Below are 21,415 nucleotides of genomic sequence, written 5' to 3'. Positions count from 1 at the left end.
ATTGGTGTTGTAAGACCCATTCGCCCTCTCCGGAACTACTAGTAATACCTATAGTTCGCAAATTATAAATGGTGAAACACCATTTTAATACTAGTATGACCAGGTAATCACCAAAATAAATCAAATCAATATTAATATGAACAAATGAAATTGTAATCAAAAGAAAGTATTTGGTGCTTGTAAATCAATCAGAACACGGTTGGTAGGTCAATATCAGAGTCCAATCCTTGTCTAAGATCTGACATGTCTTCTTCTAGAAGCTCTTCAGTGAGAATTCCAACACCACTGTCGATGCGTCTGCGATCTTTGCCCCTCCCCACCTCGACATCAACAAATCGACTCATGCTGACAGGAGTAATGGGTTCACTGCTAGGAATAGTGGTGCCATCTGACATAAGATCATCAGATCTTAGTTCCCAGTTAGCTGCCCGGACCTTGGCACGGCGGCGTTCATCATTAACAGCCTCCTTCATATGAGCAAAAGAGCGTGCCTGTTCAGCAGCCCATTTGTCCAAAAGCTCGTCACGGGCCTCAAGCTCAATCTTCAGTTGTTCTTCAAGGCCGCTAGTAACTTGGCGGAGGCGCTGAGCCTCTGAACGAGCCTCCTCGAGAGATGTTGTGAGCTCTGAAATGCGGACGTTCAAGGTTCCCATCTCCTGTTCGTGCTGTTGTAATTGCTCCTGGGCCTTTAGTTCTAGAGCCCTCTCATATTCTTTCTCCAGGGCCTCCATCTCAGCTGTTAAGTCACAGCTGCGGATCTGGCTCTTTTCAACAGTTTCCTCGAGCTGCCGAATTCGGGACTGATACTTGGTGATCGATGACTCGATGGCAGATCTCTGTTCGCGCTCATGCGCAACCTGCTTCCGGAGGGCGGATATTTGCTGTCTGTACTTGGCCTTTATGGCCACATTTTCATCCTCCATTTTGTTCACCAGCTCTTCGAGACCCTTGACGTCGTCGTGGTACTTGTCCAATGCCGTATTTAATCTGTCAATCCCAACGGCTTTTTCCTGGTCATCACTCTCCAGGTCTTGCATGCGCATTCTGGTATGCATCATATCACTTGCAGATGATGTAATCGAATCCTCGAGTGTGTTGATCTTCTCTGCGGCTGCCTCGTACCGGTATAACAAGTTGTCGAATTGTCCCCGAAGGGCTTTTTCACGACCCAATGAGCCATGGTGGTAGTTGCGTTCTGATCTGAGCTCCCTCGCCAAAGATTTGACTCGCTTCACGAGAGCGTTTAATGTGGCCTTGCCGTCCTCCAGAGCTGCATCTGCTGTTTCTCCAGGGACAGTACGCTCGAGTTCGATTCGCGCTGAACGAAACTCACACCTCATCTCGGATATAATGTCGTCTAGATTTGTTCCTGAGAACCCCAAGGTAGAGCAATCTTTGCTTATGCCTTCAAGGGTCTTTGTGGCATCTGAGGCACGAGACAGAGCATCTGTCAAGGTGTTCAAGATGTTATCGAAGAAGTCGGGGGGTGGTGATGGGTTCTGAAGGACGTCACTGAGCTCAGAGTTTTCAAAAAGGGATATTTGTGAACGGCATGAGTCAAAGAGATCTTTCTTCGCATTTCTGGCAGTCTCGAGGTCGAGGTTAAGTGCATGAGTATCCGCATCCTCCGGCCATTCATTGGTAGACTGGTCAAGCAAGGTGGAGTGATTTGGTGAGAGCGAACGGGCATTGCTTTGGCTCCGGAAGGCGGGTGAATTGGACGTGAGAATGGCGCTTTCGCTAATCATGAAAGTATCGTCATTGTTATTGGTAGGAGATTGAGGTTCATTGACGTCTCGGCTTGATGCGGCGGAAATGTCATCGCGCGGAATAGTCGTCTGTTCTTCTAAATCTCGGGTCTGCACTCGAGGCGACATCCAACAGGATTCATAAGATGGCAATCGCTCCTCTGGAGAATCCGACCCTTGTTTCATGGAGTCCAATTCCTGCTGAAGGGCATCTCGCTCGCGAAGCAGAGTTGCCAAAGTCTTTTCGAAAGTAGCAGCCTCACGCTTCTCTCGCTGGATACTGTTGATCTCATCGCTGAGACCGATTCGACGGATTCTTCGTTGGGTGCGCGTATCCAGGATTTGTCGCAGAGGGGTAAACTGAACGATTCTCTCCGAGGATGTCTCGTCAAAGGGCTTGATCGAATCAAAGGATCGCCGATAGCGTGGGGTTGGAGCCGAGCGACGCCTGCCTTTAGTACGGGTTGGTGTGCACTCTCCAGCTCTTGAGAACCCGGCATCAAAGGAAGTACGCTGCATAGCAGGTGTTAGGCCGGTGGAGCCAAAGGCATTGTCGTGCAGCAGTGGACCCGGATCAGAGAATCGAACTCGCTTTCTAGATCTTTTGGGGGTATTTTTCCCACGCTTAGGTGCAGCAGGTGCAGTACTAGTGGGCTCCGCCGATCCCGATATACTCTGTCTTGTCCGATGTGAAACGGGCGACGAGTTCCTTGAATTAGCAATAGAGCTGCTTCGTCTCTTTCTGCAAGACTGCCTGGCTTCCATTTTGAATGGAATGGAAGACGACTCGATCTTCTGCTCCGAATTCTTATATAATATAGTAGGCAGATTCAGAATATAGGTGTAACCAGGCTGGGTACAGTTATAGTGGGGAGAACAAAAGAACCTCGTAATGTCGATGGGTGGGACGAATAATAAAAGTAAACAACAAATGCAGACGCCGAATATCGTCCGATTGGCGCTTTAAAGGTGTTTTGCTCTATAGTTCATAACATAAACAAACAGCAGTGGGTCCCTGCAGGCAACAAGAGGCGTTCTGCGCGTGCCTGCCCATAATTCCCGATCCGGTGCATGTAAACAAGCTGCTGTTTTGGGCAATCACGTGTCTATATTCGCCCAAGGCAAGAGTTAGGGATCCGAACTCGAAAGACGCGTTATATTTTCATATTTTTATTTTAAGTATCATCGAGACTGTTATCCATGAACTTGAGTTGGTTTCAATGGGAAGAGACTCGGGAGCGCGCCGCGCCCAAACTCTGTAGATGGCAGACCCACTAACCAGCATCCAAAAACCCCATGTATGGGGGACAATAACGCGCAGTGGGAAAGTACCACTGGCACTATGTAATACTTACCGCCCATTGTACTGCTATCTGCACTATAAGCTCTACATGGAAGAAAAAGCAAGTATAAAGACAACTAAAAAGACAAATGGAAAAATGTCTTGATAAAAATTTGGATTATGCTGGCTTCGGCGTATACAAGTATCCCCATGTCCCTACTCTGGAATAGATACTCCAGATACCTCTTGACAGATCTTCAATAATTCTTCTTGCTTAGACACATTACCAGCTCCAGGATGCGTCGAGTCTGGGCCACTGGTCGTGACAAAGGCCCCACTTGGAACGCTCGCCAATTTACCTTGACCGACAGCCCACTCTGCCAGGGCCTTAGCGGGCGTCCCCATTCCACCAGGAGCCATCGAGCCTCCCATCTTCGTCCTCACCCAACCCGGATGCATACTCAGGACCTGAATACTATCACTCCAGCGGCGCGAAAAGGCATTGGCCAGCATAATATCATGCAACTTGCTATCCCCATACGAAGTGGACTGTGTCACGTTTCGCAGAGACTCGTCCCCGCCGTAGTGACTATCTGAACTCATATAAAGTAAACGTGATGTAGGCCGATCCATCAGACAGGTAAGAATGTATGGCGCAAGAGTGTTCACGGAGAAAACGGCGGATATTTTATCGGCAGTCATTTCTCGACTCGACGTCGCACCGTAGCCGATGCCAGCATTGTGGATGATTGTATCGAAGGGACCACTGGTGTTAGCTTCTGCGGCTAATTTCTTGATCTCTGAGATTGAGCGCAGGTCGCCGACTAGTACCGCCTCGGCCTTGGGGACGGCTTGGTGGGTTGAGGCTGCTCGATCGGCGTTTCTGGCGTGGAGAACGACTGAGTGGCCTTGGTCTGCGAGGAGTTTGGCTGCGGCTTGACCAATTCCGTCGCTTGAGCCGGTGATAAATATGCGTGTCATTCTCATAAGGGTTGTATGTAGAGTGGAGGTTGAGTTGTAAGAAACACAGTTCGAGGTTCATGCGGAGGAGGTAAATGGTACCTCGAGACCTGGAGCTCTATGATATCATCAAGAACAGAAACCCGATTTTTGTACTTGAACCAGCTTCCCTTACATTTGTGACGTCAAAAATAAATCATCCTAATTAAATAGATAACAGGAATGGTCTTTCTTTTGTTATCAAAGAAGTTGAACTGAGATAAAACCATGATATAAAGATACTCAGAGACAAAGAAGTGTGGGGCTATTGAGTGTCTAGGACGCGCGCTGCACTACCTTAAAACTAACATTTTAGCTTTGGCGTGTTGAAGACAGCTGCACCAAATATTCAATTTGATCGACAACATTCAGCTCAGGCTCAGGGTCGCATTCGCCTAGCAGCTAGGTAACTAAACAATATTCGACTATTCGTCGGCAAGTGCGGAGTTGATTTTATCTCTTATCCACGCGACCCACCTGCACCACCTGCACCACCTGCACCAACTGACCGCGATTCTACTATCAGCTCTTGGCCCCCTCGGTATTTTGAATGGTCTAGCTGAATTCAATCTTGAGCTGGATCGTGTTGTCTACCTGTAATCTTCACTTCCCCTCACTTTAAGAGGCAGCCATGTCTCCTCAGCGTGGCTCCAAGTGATGTCATCTGCGTTACTGCAGGGGGTGGAACAACAAACAGCTTTGCACCAGCTTTTCTTTTTGAGATTACCTTTGGATCCTAGACGCCATGGGAAGTGTGGTGCCTGTGGAAGAGGTTAGTCTACCGACCAGTTGACATCCAGGCTGACCAGGATCCGAATCGAAGATAACATTAGCTAACTCCGAGTGTGTTTGTCCCGCTATAGCATTCGGGGGACCGAAACCCCAATGATAACCGAGACCGAATCGAAGAAATCCTCCATGATCAAACATGGACCCAGGTCTTCAAATCATCATCCATCCTTGATAAAATCCCTCCCGAGATCCTACACCAAGTGCTCTCATACTTGTCCGCCCGGGATCTTGCCCGTGTCTCCGCTACTTGTCGAGTGCTGGCCGAGCATGGCGCCGACGACCGGTTATGGGCCGAACTGGTCAACTCGCATTTACCTTCATCTATCCAAGAGCCAGGACCATTTATATCATTTCGCCGCCTATACCTAGCTCATCTCGCCTATTGGTTCATTCCTCAGCATAAGATATGGTTCGCAGACAATGAACACACCGGAAACCTGATCTTAGCTCGTTATGATAATCGGAGAGGGGTCATCGAAGGCTATCGACTTATAGCAGATCGAGGTAGTCCAAGACTTCACATTTGGCAATCGAATCCCGATGTTATGATTCAGTCATTTGACCCCAAGGTCGGACTATGGCTAGACGACCCAGTTCTGTTTCTCAAAGACCAAGACCCCACAGATCCTATCGCCCCTTGCCAGACCTGGTCAGAAGAGCGTCGTATGCCCATGGCCGCAGAGGCCCAGCATGTTTTCAGCTCGTTGTTATTATGCCCCAAAGGGACCCCACAACCAGAGGACCACGAAGAGAATGCAATGAAAAAAGATTCCCTTTGGCCACCGTTATCTATTCCTAGCTCAATTCGCATACGCCGAGAACTTTCTGCGCTCGAAATACCGGATCCTAAAAGCTTATTTGATGCCTCCGAATTGGCATTCCGCATTCGACGATGGGCTAATTTGCGCATGGTGCTTTCACCGGGCCATAATGAAGCTGTCGCGACCTACGCTACTCTTGACCCGAGCCTGTATGTACCAACGAAAGAGAAGCCATACCAAGGCATTTGGGTGGGAGACTACTCAGCCCATGGCTGTGAGTTTCTTCTGTTCATTCAGCGGGATAAAGAAGATGTCGCGGAAGACCAAGATGCGGACCAAGCCGAGCAAGATGGAGCCAGTGGTTTGGTTCATCAAGGAAGTCTCGAAGCTGTTAAGCTTACCGGGGATCCCAATGTTCCTCGTGGTGCGACATCCTTTATAGCTGAGGATATCGGGCCGAAAGGGCTTGCTAGAGTGGATCCCAAGGAACCATTCGAGAATGCACGCATCGTGCGATGTTCAGGCCATGTTGCTGGGATTGGATTCCAAGATGGTAAGTTATTATTCCCCCCCCAATCTAGCTCCTTACTCGTACGAATGATGTTTCCAATGCTGACCTCATTAGATTCTTTCATCAAATCTCAACTCATTCTTATTTCACCGGATTACATAGCACACTACTGGCAGGAAATGGGTCACGTCTCCTATTTTCGTCGAGTTGATATAGATTCTCTCATCCAGACATGAACGGCGTTTGTTCTTTCTACATCTATGTTGCCATATGTTCATGTTACGCCTAAATACCCCCTTTCAATTTACCCATAGTTATCATTCTAGTTTCTCCACGCTCCATTCTTCAAAGTACCACCGCTAATACTAAACTGGTAATCTTTTTGGTTGGAAAGGCCGATGTGGAATTGAATCCGCCGAGACCAGGTGAATAGTGTATATTGTGCAAAGAGATGGTATAGCACAGGTAGAGTGGACAGAAGGTATTCGCATAGAAAGAAAGCCAGACGCCTAACTCTGAATATGATATCAGAAACAGAGAAGATGAAGCCAAGTAAGAGTGCAAAGAGTAGAGTCAGTCGTAGCTCGTCAATCCAGACCAGCCGAGATAACCCAAAAAGCCTAAAAGAGATAGACAAAAGCCGCGGAGCAGGTGTACCTATACAAACGACCTGAATCTTCCGTGGGCTTCGACAAATCTATGCCATCTTCCAGTATCATGTTTTGGTACATCAGGCTGGGACTCAAGTCGAGAAAAAGTAAAAGTGAATCGATCGGTCGCGTCCGTTGCAAGTCGTATGATCAATTTATCGTCGACGCTCGAACCAGCTGGAAGAACCCATAACCGCCACAGATTGGTCCATCACCCACTCGCCAACACCGAGGTAGTTGTCGATCCACTTCTTAACATCCTTGTTGTCTGAGATTTGTTCGGTTTTCAGACTGGGGCTGTGAACTGCCCCCGCACACACGCGACCCGACCGATAGGGCGGCGCGGGGGTCAACAGAGTTAGCCAGACGTTTTTTCTCCTTTGCTTCTTGTTCAAACGACATAAAGGGCCAATTCTTGGGTAAGGCTGGAGAAGAAGGAGCGGATTCGGGAAGGTTGTATTTACGTGAGACCTGTGGAGCGCTGGACGCCAGCCAGGAAGGCAGAGACTATTCAAAAAACCATTTATTAGCTTGTTTTCATGAAATTCGTCCTCCGGGATCTAACTTACAGAGCACCGCATCAAAAGCGTAGTGAGTAAGACGGCCGAGCTGGTTGAAGAGTATTTGTTAGTTCTTGATGCCCAATATGTGGGTTGAAAGGCCTGTGAAGCCCCTCGTGGGGTGGGGTGCGGTTAGTGCGCCGTACCATGATTGCGGATTGTGGTGAAAGTTGAGTATGAGGCGAGAATGGTAGATTTAGATCAAGACGAGCTCTGTTATACCATGGGTACTTAGGCAGATGATGCGCGGCAGGAGACGGTGACTGATGTCACGTGGAGGCTTGACTTTCACATGACGCCGGATGTTTATGGATCAGATCGGTTGGCCCAGTGACCTTGTTAGCCAATGAAATATCTGTAAATGACTACATAGTGGCACCTGGGACAGCTGGACCCACTATATACTAGGCAAGTGCAACAAGCCAGCCAACCTATTCTTTCCTATAAATATGAACAGGAGGTGAAGAGTAGTGACTCGGGAAGAAAGTCTGTTCTTAGGGAACGGTTTGCCGAGTGGAATGTGAGATGTTTAACGTGCCGATGATCAATCAAGGAATTCACCCTAACGAGTTAATGGGCCCATTCATCTCATGCCAGAGTCTATGCATGACAGATGACTTAGCCCATTATTAAACACACGAAAAGAGAGCCATCTTTGAGCTTTCCAAGCCGAGTGGTAAGCTCGGCCGGGCTCACATACCTCGTGAATCCATACGTCCTATCTAGCACTTGAGGTGTAGAACTCATCGAACATATCTAGAAAAGCGTAAAAGTAAATGAAATATAGAATCGGCCGTATCACACGATACACAACGTTTTGTCTTTCTGAAATACGCCTTTACCAACTTCTTCCGTGGTACCTAATATTCTCAATAAGGACACAATTGCACATCGTTCTCGAGTGCTCGTAATTATTGTACGCTTAAACTCGGCTTCGTTATTGGTTCTCAATGCTGCTCGTCGTTCTTGGCCTAATAGTATGTTCCGATGTTTATTTACATACATGTACACCTTTATGACCATATTCCAAGCCCCCCATCAATGTCAAGAACAGCGCCATTCATGTAGCTGCTTTGGTCGGAGAAAAGAAAAAGCACAACGTTAGCGACTTCATCAGGGCGACCGATTCTCTTCAAGCCCGACTCGTCAGCAGCATGCTTTAATGCGGCGGCGCCACCACGCACGGCTGAGTTGGTAGGTGTTTCGATTGCTCCAGGAGCAACGATATTGACCCGAACACCCTTGGACCCAACCTCCAATGCGACACTCTTTGAGAATCCGACCACTCCATATTTTGCCGCGCAATATACCGCAAAATGGGCCACGGGGTAATTGCCACACACGGAAGAGACATTGACAATCGAGGAACCAGATTTCATGTGAGGTAGACACCCACGAGTCATGCTGAAGACTCCTCGCAGATTGGTGTTGATGAGTTTGTCCCATGTTTCATCCGACACGTCTTCGGTCGCGATAGAGGTGGGGTTTATTCCCGCGCAATTGAAGAGATGATCGATTTTACCAAAATGAGCAACAACTGCTTCAATCGATTGGTTACATTGTGTAGAGTCGCTAACGTCAAACGCAAAGATTTGGTGACTGGCATCGGCTGCCTTGACTGCGTTGCATTCTTCTAGAACGTCTTGCAGGCCATTAGTGTTGATGTCGCCTAAGGCTAAATGAGCACCTGAGCTTGCGGCTTTCAGCGCAGTAGCACGCCCAATGCCACTGCTTGCGCCAGTAATAATCACGACCTTTCCAGTGAGTGCCATGATTGAAATACGTCACTGGTCGAGTGGTGCGGGGAGAGTAAGCTAAGCTATACCAACACAGCCTTGGGTAGCTATCGCCGATCGTTACCTATCTGTATGCAGTTCATATGACTGAGCCTCCCGGGACCAACATTGAACCGTATACCCCGACATCCTATCTCAAGCTAGGATTATGACGAATGGAATGATATATAGCTTTTGCAGTATCGCCGTTGATGTTTCATTAGGCAAGCTAGTAGACGGAGATATCAAACGTGGGCTTTTTCCGATTCCATGAATTCAGCTTATAGAACTAACGAGGCTGAGATGATTTGCGGTTAAAATGCTACTATTGAATACGGACTTGAAATTGAATATGTCGCTGTCTTGTCTTAGTTAGATAAGTTAACACTCTACTCCTCCTCAGGCATCCTTAACTGTATCCTCAGGCATAAAAGTCACACCACCCCACCTTACATAATCCATCCTTATCGATAAGCCCAACGCCCACCGAAACGCCGTTTCTGTCCAGAGAATGAAATTGGTCAAATTGTGTCTCGCGATTTGTCACGTTTATTATTGCTTCGATAAAGAGACTCCATTGTACGCTGCGCGGATCAGCACGCTCCGTCTGGACTGGTTGCTATGCATTTCCTCTTTTTTTTTCTGCCTATATGGTCATCCCGCCATTGCCGATTGGCCTCAAACGAGGGGGCGAAAAACTGCTGGGCATTTTGCCTTCAGGAATCTGGTAAGATAGGGTATCAAGCAACAATGATGTAAATATTGTCAGATGATAGACATAAATGTACAAATCCTGTAAGAAAAAAAGAACAAATAAAGTAAAACAAAGCAAAAAAAACTCAAACCTGCAGCGCCAATCTATTGAGGCTTATGGAATCTACACCGGCGCGACCTTGGGGTTACTGTACCGCAAGTCAATTTCTAGTTATGGTGGGAAGAAAGGCGGAGAGGGCGGAGATAGCATCGGCCGCCAATATTTTACTGCTCCCGCCCCTCATTTGAGTCTTCTCTTCTTTCCCCTCCCCATTCTCTCTTCTCACTCCTCACATTTTAATCCTCTTTCTTTCTGCTACCTAAATTCAATTAGTTTAGCAGTTCAAAATGGCGGCCACCACCTCTCTTGACCACCTGTCCAACCGGATGAAGCTGGAGTGGCACTCCAAGCTCAACACCGAGATGGTCCCGGCGAAGAACTTCCGTCGTACCTCTATCATCGGTACCATTGGTATGTTCATTGTAAAAACACATGCTGTTGCTTCTAGGTCTCTACAGTCTGGAAGGAATACCTCGCTGTGTTCATAAACCTTGGGAATTCATGCTAACGCACAATCGCCCTTTAGGTCCCAAGACCAACTCCGTCGAGAAGATCAACGCTCTCCGCACAGGTATGCCTTTGACTCAATAAGATGTCGATAATGTAAAATGCCGCTGTGCAATAGCTGATTCATTTTATAGTCGGTCTGAACGTTGTTCGCATGAACTTCTCCCACGGTTCATACGAGGTAAGTGTTTCAGTTCTCTCTTCGGGCTGAGAAGCGGTGATGGGAGCAACCATTGACTTTGGGTCTAGTACCACCAATCTGTGATTGATAATTCCCGTGAGGCTGCTCGCAGCCAAACCGGTCGTCCTTTGGCCATTGCCCTCGACACCAAGGGCCCCGAGATCCGTACCGGTAACACCGTCGATGACAAGGATTTCCCTATCAGCATGGGCACTGTGCTCAACATTACCACCGATGAGGCTTATGCCACCGCCAGTGACGATAAGAACATGTAAGTTTTCATCGATTGGCTGCCAAAGAGCGCCCATGAAAGGTTCGGCTTTTTGCCGAGTAAACGAGATCCACGGAAATTCCGAAATAGGGCTGACCACTTGGATCATCACAGGTACCTCGACTATAAGAACATCACTAAGGTTATTTCCCCCGGAAAGCTCATTTATGTCGACGACGGCATTCTGTCTTTCGAGGTGATTGAGATTGTGGATGAAAAGACCTTGAAGGTCAAGTGTTTGAACAACGGTAACATCTCTTCCCGTAAGGGTGTTAACCTGCCTGGTACCGACGTAGACCTGCCCGCTCTCTCCCAAAAGGATATCAACGATCTGCAGTTCGGTGTTAGGAACAAGGTCGACATGGTCTTCGCTTCATTTATCCGTCGCGGTGAGGATATCAAGGCTATCCGTGCTGTTCTCGGCGAGGAGGGTAAGGAGATTCAGATCATTGCCAAGATCGAGAACCAGCAGGGTGTCAACAACTTCGATGAGATTCTCGAGGAGACCGACGGTGTCATGGTTGCCCGTGGTGACCTTGGTATCGAGATCCCCGCCCCCAAGGTGTTCATCGCCCAGAAGATGATGATCGCCAAGTGTAACATCAAGGGCAAGCCCGTCATTTGCGCCACTCAGATGCTTGAGTCCATGACATACAACCCTCGCCCCACTCGTGCTGAGGTTTCCGATGTCGCCAACGCCGTCCTTGACGGTGCCGACTGTGTCATGTTGTCTGGTGAGACCGCCAAGGGCAAGTACCCTTGCGAGGCCGTCAAGATGATGTCCGAGACCTGTCTGCTTGCTGAGGTTACCATTCCTCACTTCAGCATCTTCGATGAGCTGCGTAACCTGGCTCCTCGCCCCACCGAGACTTCCGAGTCTATTGCCATGGCTGCTGTCAGCGCCAGTCTGGAGTTGAACGCCGGCGCCATTGTTGTTCTGACCACCAGGTATGTGAAAGTTCCTCGGCGTTACCCTGCCGAAAAGGGTTGGAAAGACCATAGTACTGACAAATTCCCTAGCGGTCGCACTGCCCGTCTCCTCTCCAAGTACCGCCCCGTGTGCCCCATCCTCATGGTCACCCGTAGTGACACCGCCGCTCGCGTAAGTTCACATAATCGCACTCATTCAAACTTACCAAGTCAGCTTCAGTGCTAACATGATATCTCCAGTACTCCCACCTGTACCGTGGTGTGTGGCCCTTCTACTTCCCCGAGAAGAAGCCCGACTTCAACGTCAAGATCTGGCAGGAGGATGTCGACCGTCGCCTCAAGTGGGGTATCAACCACGGTCTTAAGCTCGGTGTGATCAACAAGGGCGACCCCATCGTCTGTGTCCAGGGCTGGCGCGGTGGTATGGGCCACACCAACACTGTTCGTGTGGTTCCTGCCGAGGAGAACCTCGGTCTCTCCGACGAGTAAATGTAGATCTAGACGCAACCAACCCAAAAAATGGTTAGCCAAAGATCTATGACTTAAATGATTTATTTTCTTATTATTTGCTGGTGCGAAAATGGGATACATACCTTGTTTTTTATTGCTTATTATGTCCGATTTTGATTTCTTATTTCGCTTGTGTTGATTCAAAGCCGAGATCGTTTCTGCTGTGCGATCTGGACCATCGCTATGTCTCGAGAAGGAACATGTTAATGCATTGATCATGTATATGAGACGAATTTAATGCCTTCAGGTCAAGTGCGTTGTTAGTTAGCCTAGACACTCTTTCTCTTGAAATCAAAAGTTGAATAAACCCCCAAAAATGCTGCAGTTTGAATTGTTAGTATTCTGATTCGATTCCGTTAGTCCGTGTAGCACGCAAGTATTCGGAAGCATTCATGAACTCTGCGCGCATAGGCATTTTGCGGGGATGACAGTTCACGCGACAATTTCTGTAGTCGCAACATATCGCATATTAAATCAGGACATGCGAAGAATTCAACAAAGAATTAGAAGAAGAAGGAAAAAGAAAAATTGCGAGACAGCGAAATCGATTATCCCGGGTCCAAAGTGCTTAAACTGCGGGGAGACACGAAAATGCCCGAGACCGAGGCTCATGTGGGTTACGCTGCAGGAATTCCGGTTGCTTTAACCCTCAATGCAATGCAGGTTGGACAGGTCGAATCGTGATGAACAACAATATGAGAAGTTGAAAGGACGAGAATAGGAGCGGAATAAAAAAAAAGTATTGCAATGGAGGTCCTTGACAAAGTCCAGTCTGTTTCTATGGCTAAACACAATTCCCGGTCTGTGTTTCCCGGTTGGATCCCGGTTTGTGCCGAGAGTTCGGGTTTTACGTAGTAAGCAGGCCTGATGGATGAGGCAAGGATAGGCTGGGTTGGAACATAGAAACTTTGTAATTTCTAGGCTGAAATGAGATATCTGCATGTCTTAAATATGTATCATGCCTCGTCATTATGTACACAGTGCGCTTCAATGTGGTCTAAAGGAGGCCGGACAAGCCTTCGGCATAAACATCATCAAGTCATCAATCATAAAAACAAAAAAGGAGGGAAATAATAATGATTGGATCCCGCTGATGCATGGAAGCTATATCGTTCGTATGTATCTCTAGATGCTGGATTCTGCATTTCCATCCATGTCTAGCTCTGTCACATTAGAGACCTCTCCTTGGGGGTATCGATACATTGCACTAGCTTGGAATTGATGCCAACAACTAGGGAAACTGTTAATCGTTATGGAACGTAAAAATTAAGGTGTAGAGAATAGCTTACCTTGGGGCTTGTAGGACATATCTTGCCATTGCCTCTCGGAAGCGACTCTTGTACTCCTTCGGACTCGTGACGGTTGGCCGGTTGCGATTACCTCCAGCAAATCCGCGATCTTTAATCCACGACTCGAGTTTCTTGTCCCAAGTGTACGTGCGAATGCAGTCGATAATTCCAACCACGAGCTCGCTTCGCTTGTCATCAATCGCAATCATGAGCGAATAGTCCATGACGTTTTGGCGCCCGAGGAAAAGGGTATCGTTCCATACGCTCTGGCTGAGCAGCTTCTTAGAATGTTCGCGAGAGAACAAAGGAGTCTCGTAAATGAAATCCACCATATTCTCGTCTAGCAAGACCTCATCGCGTTCGCCGGTGCTCTCTACTTTGCGGTTGCGCATCGAGCCTTTAAGATCGAAGATCCGGTTTGGCTTCCGATCATAGAACAAGTTCTCCATTAAGAGCAAAAACCAGTTGAACTCCATCCCAGTGGCAGGGTTCTTGATGATGACTTGGTAGAACCCAAACATCTTGGCAATGGCGGAGGGAAGCTCGTGAAACAGAGCCTCGGACATGATTTGAAAGTAGGCCGGGGCAAACTTCAGGAAGGCCTGGGTCTCAACAGGAGATAAAGACTTCAAAATGAATCGATCATCCAGCGTCTTGAGGAACAGGGACTTGGTTTTGCCACCTTTGGAATCCCACTTGGCACAGCGAGATAATGATTCAACAATTCGATCAGCCACGCCGCACTTTTTGCGCAGGGCATCAAACTGTTCTGCGTAGAATACTTTGCAAAGCATTTTCGCTTGGCCTTCTTGGAACTGATATTTCAAATGTGTACCAGTAGGCCGCAAAAGAGCGCGCTCGACTCGGGCCTCATTGGCAACTTCAAGCTCTTGTCCAGGCCCTGCGTCCTTTTCATCCATTTCATCGTAACGTTTCTGGATGCTCGCCAACTTCTCCTTATAGTCAGAAGAATCTAGTGCAAATGCAACAAGAGAGCTAGGCTCATCCTCGCGTACAATGATGTCACAATCCGCAAATACATGGTCCATGACAGTGAGAGGGTAATCAAGAGCAGCCCATCCGCTGGCCGAGCGTTCAGACCAAAAGTTAGTCAACATCTTCAACAGTGTTGTGCGTTCATGCTTGGCCAAGTCCTTGTAATCCATGGAATCATCCTCCGGTAGCTTTGTCTCCTCTTGAGAGTCCACAGGGTGAAGATCTTCACCGGTATTGCGCTCATCATCGCTAGGGCTCTCATCCAGTTCAGCCTCGGACATGATCTGAGAGTCTGAGCGGATAATACCCCCTGACTCAAACGACTCTGGCGGGGTTTCTGACGAAACAGGTTTTGTGGGTGATTCTTCAGGCCTAATCTGCTCCGCAAACCCCTCGCTGATACGACTTGACTCCTCCGGCGTATGCTGGGGTACTGATAGTAGAAGGTCCTCTCCATCAGCAGGAGGCTCACGTTCTTCCACAGCTTCTCGAACATTCCTGTAAACCTCCACAATGGGCTTTGAGGAAGCCAATGGGAACGCTCGCGACTGTGTACCTCGAGCAGCTCGCTGTCGCCTTTCCCGCTGTCGTTCTTTTTCAAACTCACGACTCAATTGTTCAAAGTGTCTAGCAAGACTCGAAACTTGAGTGCTATTCCGTCCCTTCGGTGTAGAGCGCGGTATGAGAGAATGTCCAGGGCTGAAACGGCCATTTTTCAAAGCAGTAAAACCGAGTCTCTCGGTGAACTTCTTCTCGGCCGTCTTGGTGGAGTTGCCACGACTATCAAATGATTCACTTGGGTTGAATGAGGTCTTAGCCCCTCCGGCAAAAGGTCCAGTACTTTGTTTTTCTCTGAGAAGGTGTGCTGGTTGAGACTGGGCACGTATCAAAGGCGGAGAACGAGCTTTTCCAGATCTTCTGACTGCACCTTCGGCTAACCTCGGAATGGCGGATGGCCGATTGGGTGGTGTGCTTGGTGATCGAGGTATGGCCTCCTCCTTCGATTTACTGTTATCTTGTAATGGCGCATGTGATTTCGGTGACAGTGGCGGTGAAGAAGAATCTGGGAGGCTTTGGCCACTGGTGGCTTCAAAAGGAACGCCTGGGATTTCGGCATTGGTAAATGAATTCTCAAAGGGTGGCTTCGGACCAGGCGATGAATTCTCTGGAGAAGGAATAGCCAAATCTAAATGTCGAACTTCCTGTTCCGAAACAGCTTCCTCCTGCGAGGCTGGTCTCTTTGCATCCGTATTGTCGACTGAGCTGCCTGTTTCATCCGTAGATGGAGGTAGCGGAGGAAACTCGGACTCTTCTTCTGTTTCTCGGTGCTTCTTGCCTGCGTGTTCCTCAACTACGGAGACCAGAACATTTTGAGCTTTCTCGGGGGAAAGCGTCATACGACGCAATAGCCTTGGTTTTTCGTTTTCATGAGTGGTCTCGTCTTCCATTTCAGTTGGGGCATGCGACGGATCGTCTGGAGCCACAGACGCGACGTCTTTGTCTAGAAAAATTTTCTTGAGCTGTAAAGTTGCGAGCCTTTTGATATCTTTCTCGGAAGGGAAATATGCCCGCTCAAAATCAGTAAAGGTAGTGTCCCACTCGACGACCTTTTCTTGAACTGAACGAAGAACTTCATTGAGGGGTATGATTTCCCAGTAGCGAGAGCCGCTATATTTCGCTTGAAGTAGTTTAATCAAGGCAGCTTGATCCTCATTCGCCTTCTTAACTAGGCGTTCAATTTCTGTTTGGCATGCTTCGAATAACTCAGGAACAACACTTTCACTATTGATTCCATTCAGGCGTGCATGCACGGAAAGCATAAATTTGCTTAGACGTCGTTCCGTTTTCAAGTAGACCTCATTTCTCAACTTCAAGTCGTTGTCTACTTTCCATGTGACACGTGGCCGGGGCACAATAACCTCCAGTAAGTGGACAGTATCATATTGAATACGAAGGGCAAGATCTTTGAAACCAAAGTAGCGTAAATGATCTCGTTGCAAGTCATGAGGGCAAACCCCAGCACGGGCATGTAGGTTTCTGCCCCAGAATGATACTTCCAAGTATTTTCCGAATGAGTATTTCCATGTATTTTCGGACATTGGTGTCACCTGAGTTTCGTTCCCACAAATCTTGCAACAACTCCACATGAGTATGCTGTCCTGCATTCCTCGGAGTTTGGACTGGTATGGCTGAACAAGTACACTGATCTGTGCATCACCGTGCACATATTGGCGATGATGCTCAAACATGCGCTTTTCACACCCATTGGCAGTGCAGACGGCATTAGCTGTATGACAGAGATCTTCGACATACTGCCCAATCGTGCAATCCGGCTCATAGATGGTGTCATCTCCATGCTCGTTATAAAATTCCAGAGCAAAACTGTCTGGCCCGGAACAAGGAATAGACGTGGTGGTGCATACAAGACTGTAAAGAACCACGATGTTTTGGTGCGCATACGGGTCGAACATATTGGTTGCCCCTGATACATATGCTTCCCATTGCCGCTTCTGAGTTTGGTAGTGGTATAGAACTCTATCATACTCAGCATCATGGGCTGCGCGTAGTACTTCTTTGACCTGTGGAGAAGCATCATGAGGGGACTCATGAACCATTTCAGGGGTGATAAGTGTGAACTTTTGCGGCTTGGCTTTTTCCTCGGCACTTTGTTCGGAGTATCCATCCTGATCACGCAGACGCTTCAGATACGCCAATCGTCGTTCCATTTCTCTGGTACGCATGAGTAGATATGGAGGTTCAAACTTAACGAAAGGTGAAGCCGACAATATTATTGTTTTGTGATCGTGTACCATGTCATCGAAGTATGTCGGCATTGGGACATCGTCAGGAACATCGGCAGTCGCATCGGCGGCTGGAAGAGCCTTGTTTTCCTGGATTGGAACACAAGATTTGTCGACCATGGCTAACGGTTGCGAGGCAGTCGCGTTAGTGCCAGCGTTGCAATTCATTGTTTGATCCCCTTGGTCAGTCGTTATTAGCTTTGGGTCATCCGAGAATGAGGACGAAAGCTTTGCAAACTCATCTCTCATGAGACAGGTCTCAAGTCGCAGGTTGTATACGACATAGATCATAAATTCTGTAATTTCTTTGACCTTCCCGAGAGTTTCTTCATCCCCGCCGCGTAAAACGATAGTGCATCCAAGTTCCTTCGGGCAGCCAGATATGTACATATATGTCTTTTTCCGACCACGATGAACATAGGTTTTGACGTCAAAGCTACGGCAATCGCTATGTAAAGCCGTTGTTAGAAGCTTATCCATCGATGTGACAATCCGAGTTTGTGTACATCGTGAAACCGCCTCGAGGACAGATGACTTCACATTATATGCAGTTGCAATGCCCGCCTGTTCAAGAAGGCCGAGGGCTAAGCCGGACACATTGGTTTCAACGAGGAGTATATTTGGGCGCAGAGCTGCAATTCGGCTGACGAGATTCTCGAGAAATTCACGCTCCTGGCGGATGACAGGCTCCAAGCTCATGAAATGCTGTTGCTGACGGGCATATTCGAGGGGAAATGTGATAATCAAAATATTTGGGCGTAAGATATTTCGTGGCATGCTCTTCAGAGCTAGGTTTTTGGTGAACACCAACCCTGAGACATAGGACGTATCGCCGGGTCTGCCGCCTGGAATCTTTTTCAATTTGACGTAGTGACGAATGTCCATGTCATCTCCTTGTTGAACATCTGGGTCCACCTCATCGGCTGCTTTTAACAGTATTGGCATGAGTGCATTCTCCCAGCTATCGGCATTTGACACGGCAGACATTGTCAGAAGTTGTTGTAGAAGCTTTCGCACATGTCCCCGGCTAGCTTTATTGAGCTCAACCGGCGGCGCCCTAACCCCTCTCATCGACGAACTTCTGATTTGTTTAAACCCGGACTGATTTACAGCCTGATTTGTAGCACCAGCGAAAGGTACACTGCCAATTGGGAGATCATGGAGGTGAAACATGTCCTTGGATGCTCTAGGTGATTGTCGATGAGCGCTACTTGCCACACTCAGATTCCTGTGACGAGAGGGACGTGGAAGGTTCACTGCCCTCGAACTGCTGATACTGACTTCGTCCGCATCGCGACCAGTATGATTGATACTATGGACACTTCGGTCTCCGAATGCAGACCTTCCTTTCTTCATGGCCGCTAGAAAACCCCCATAAGGGACTCGTTCTCGATCTTCGCCACTTTTAGAGAAGTGGGTTTCTGCAACAGCCGCCAGGAGACTTGGCTGCTCGTCACCACTTGAAGCATCATCTGAAAGGTATTGAGCCAGATCTGGGTCAATGATATTGTCTTTGTGGAATGCGGGCAGTCGAGACTCTGGGGTGAACTCGTCTGCATGGCGGCGTTGAAACGGCGCTCGATCATCATGGTATGGCTTGAAGCTTCGAATATACTGTTGCCGAGAGGGGTGCCTCTTGTGGCCCATTGAATGCGGCCTGCCTCCCAGTGAAGATCTCAAAGATCGAGAGGAATTCGGCCGAGCCAAAGGACGGTCTGGGTTGATTTCGAGCACAGCCGAGCGCTGACCCTCACCTGCACGTCGTGTTGCCGGGATGGCCATTGTTGGAGTTTTGAGGACATGGTCAATCGATTGAGATATCACGGAGGATGAGTCATCGTCATCCACAGACTGACGAGCGCTATTACTCCAGCTCAACTCGGAAACGCGGGGATTCATAGCAATAGGACTTTGCTCGCTGTCAGAGAACTCCGAGGAGTCATCATCATGCGCGTTAATCATCGCTTCGCAAGGCTTGCAAACACGAATCGAGCCGGGCTGCCCGAAACGAGTTCCGGGTATGGGGAGTGTGCATTTTGAATCGAATATCTGGCCACAGGTACGACAATGGTGTTTTCTGCGAAATGTCGTAAATGGCTCTCCGCAATGAAAGCAATCTTTGGCATTTTCATCGCGCATCCAAAAGTCTTTACTTAGCAACTTGCTTCCTAGCTGTGATAGCATACCATCTCGAGAAGGCCCGTCACGACGTTCACGTGGAACTTGACTTGGGATTTTGTCAAGGGCTGTATTCAGTGGTGGTAGGGAGGACACGGTTGTTGTCGTTTCAGCCGTGGATGCTCGAGATACCCCATGCCCTGGTAATCGATTTTTGATCGGGGCTGGCTTTGAAGTTTCAGCTGTGTTTGAGGCGACAGATGCAATCGGTGGCTCTTTCGGTTCATTTCCTCCGTGGGATACGGAGGCAGTTTTGTCAGACGTCGATCCACTATCCTGCAAGGGTTTCGCGGTAAAATTTGATGCTGGGTATGCTTTCGGGTCGTCTTGTCCCAGAGAGATGCGAGAATTTGACCTGCTGTTTCGACTTTGCGTCTCAGGGTCGTGGTTAGGGTCTGTGGCTTTTGAATTTCGTGGCGCACTTGGTATGGAAGAATCGTCCGAGGGCCTTGATTGACCTGCTGCAGACACAGACTTCCTACCTTGAACATCTGAAGGTTTATTGATCGAGGTGAAAGAACTACCCCTCTCCAAAGGATTATGTTCTTCATGGAGGCTTTCATGTGTCCTGATGGATAGCACTGGAGAATGGGAGCGATTTTGGCTCAGTACAGAGGCGCTTTGGCTCAAGGATACCTCCATGGGACCGTCTTTACTATCAAGACTAGCGGATTCTGCATTCTTAGGTCCTTGGTGAGAAACATTAACAGAACTACTTCTAGACTGTCGATTTTGGCCAGTGGTGTTCACGTGTAACTGGACATTGGCAGAATCGGCAGCTATCATAGAGCTACCGGTGGACTTGGTCAGTGGTGCGATGTTCGGCTTGACTGCCGGGGATGCCGATATAGAGGTCTTGGAAGATATGCTAGCGCTCTTGGAAGATCTTTTGGAGCCTTTAGTGGTACCTGGCTGCGTTGCTGCTTCTTGGCTAACCTGGAAATTCGTCGCCACCGGGGAATGAAGACGTGAACCTTGAGAAGAGTTGGGGTGCGACTGTTGATGATCAATCGAGCTAGTCGGCAAATCAGAGACTGACTTCTTCATGGAACGCTCCGAGGCTGGGCTTCTAACTGAAGCGCTATCCGTCCAAGTTTTATCAGTAGATCGTGTTCCGCCGCCCACAATATCCCTCATCCCCCCAACTGACGTCCTGAACCGGGTATATAAGCCACTGAGGCCTCCATGGAGTTCTTCTGATAGTCCTTTTTCATCTGCTGCCGATGCTGGTGCAGGTGGGGCTGTAAATTCGTTGAAAAGCGTAAGTGAGTCGGATTGACATGCCGTAGTGTGAATCTGGTCGAGAGCTGTGTGTATGTTTTCTCTTTCAGTCTGAGTGGTAGTCATGGACGCCCTCGACCTACGTCGCCCAAGGGGGAGAAATACAGACGACGTTATGGGGCTCGGGGCATCGATCAGTTTCGGGTCCATCTTGAATGGGCTGCTGTAAGTTGGGCTGCCAGCTCATAAATCATCCCCGCACGGTAAAGAAAAAGCTGCTAGCCAGTCATACGGGGCCAGAGAAGGAACAGGGACTCGTAGTAGAGCATAGCACTCGGTCCAGCGAGCTTAAAAGTCTCTATGTTTTGGGTGAAAGGAAAAGTGGAACTGAAAGAGAATAAATGAAGAAGGGAATCTTCAATCGCCCTTGCTCTCCGCAATCTGATGCTCGCCCAATGACGTGGTGGAGGCTGAGTAAGCGGTAAGCGCGTCGGTCGCGTCTTATCGTTATCAACGAGCTTCGGTGCGTTTTTGCTCTTGGACGCCTTGAGCTCGACAACTCAAGACTATACCTGGTTATGCTAGGCGCAGTCAAACGAATATGAATTGTGAGAAGAACTTCACAATATATCACCCCAT

General features: G+C 48.4%; 7 protein-coding genes across 7 annotated transcripts; 2 read left to right on the top strand and 5 right to left on the bottom strand.

The window, feature by feature from the left end:
• Positions 1-188: 188 nt before the first annotated feature.
• N7478_010398 (uncharacterized protein) lies at positions 189-2,513 on the bottom strand (the record flags this gene model as incomplete). Its single annotated transcript, XM_056926612.1, has 1 exon — positions 189-2,513. One exon carries the CDS (start codon positions 2,511-2,513, stop codon positions 189-191), a length of 2,325 nt encoding a protein of 774 aa, XP_056775982.1.
• Positions 2,514-3,246: 733 nt separating this feature from the next.
• On the bottom strand, positions 3,247-4,011 carry N7478_010397 (uncharacterized protein; the record flags this gene model as incomplete). Its single annotated transcript, XM_056926611.1, has 1 exon — positions 3,247-4,011. The coding sequence occupies one exon, from the start codon at positions 4,009-4,011 to the stop codon at positions 3,247-3,249; it is 765 nt and encodes a 254-aa protein (XP_056775981.1).
• A 763-nt stretch (positions 4,012-4,774) lies between these two features.
• On the top strand, positions 4,775-6,329 carry N7478_010396 (F-box protein; the record flags this gene model as incomplete). Its single annotated transcript, XM_056926610.1, has 3 exons — positions 4,775-4,801; positions 4,893-6,135; positions 6,208-6,329. 3 exons carry the CDS (start codon positions 4,775-4,777, stop codon positions 6,327-6,329), a joined length of 1,392 nt encoding a protein of 463 aa, XP_056775980.1.
• A 569-nt stretch (positions 6,330-6,898) lies between these two features.
• N7478_010395 (DUF1748 domain-containing protein) lies at positions 6,899-7,145 on the bottom strand (the record flags this gene model as incomplete). Its single annotated transcript, XM_056926609.1, has 2 exons — positions 6,899-7,011; positions 7,064-7,145. The coding sequence occupies 2 exons, from the start codon at positions 7,143-7,145 to the stop codon at positions 6,899-6,901; spliced, it is 195 nt and encodes a 64-aa protein (XP_056775979.1).
• A 1,171-nt stretch (positions 7,146-8,316) lies between these two features.
• Positions 8,317-9,075, bottom strand: N7478_010394 (SDR family NAD(P)-dependent oxidoreductase; the record flags this gene model as incomplete). Its single annotated transcript, XM_056926608.1, has 1 exon — positions 8,317-9,075. One exon carries the CDS (start codon positions 9,073-9,075, stop codon positions 8,317-8,319), a length of 759 nt encoding a protein of 252 aa, XP_056775978.1.
• Positions 9,076-10,179: 1,104 nt separating this feature from the next.
• Positions 10,180-12,270, top strand: N7478_010393 (pyruvate kinase CDC19; the record flags this gene model as incomplete). Its single annotated transcript, XM_056926607.1, has 7 exons — positions 10,180-10,303; positions 10,419-10,463; positions 10,534-10,580; positions 10,649-10,851; positions 10,966-11,799; positions 11,872-11,953; positions 12,022-12,270. 7 exons carry the CDS (start codon positions 10,180-10,182, stop codon positions 12,268-12,270), a joined length of 1,584 nt encoding a protein of 527 aa, XP_056775977.1.
• A 1,146-nt stretch (positions 12,271-13,416) lies between these two features.
• On the bottom strand, positions 13,417-20,986 carry N7478_010392 (1-phosphatidylinositol-3-phosphate 5-kinase FAB1; the record flags this gene model as incomplete). The annotated part of the gene is made up of 2 exons (XM_056926606.1): positions 13,417-13,531; positions 13,581-20,986. The coding sequence occupies 2 exons, from the start codon at positions 20,984-20,986 to the stop codon at positions 13,417-13,419; spliced, it is 7,521 nt and encodes a 2,506-aa protein (XP_056775976.1).
• Positions 20,987-21,415: the final 429 nt, after the last annotated feature.

The sequence above is a fragment of the Penicillium angulare genome, assembly GCF_028827245.1.
Source record: "Penicillium angulare strain IBT 27051 chromosome Unknown utg000007l_segment0_segment0, whole genome shotgun sequence".
In the NCBI taxonomy this organism is placed as follows: Eukaryota; Fungi; Ascomycota; class Eurotiomycetes; order Eurotiales; family Aspergillaceae; genus Penicillium; species Penicillium angulare.
This window is presented reverse-complemented; position numbering and strand designations above follow the sequence as displayed.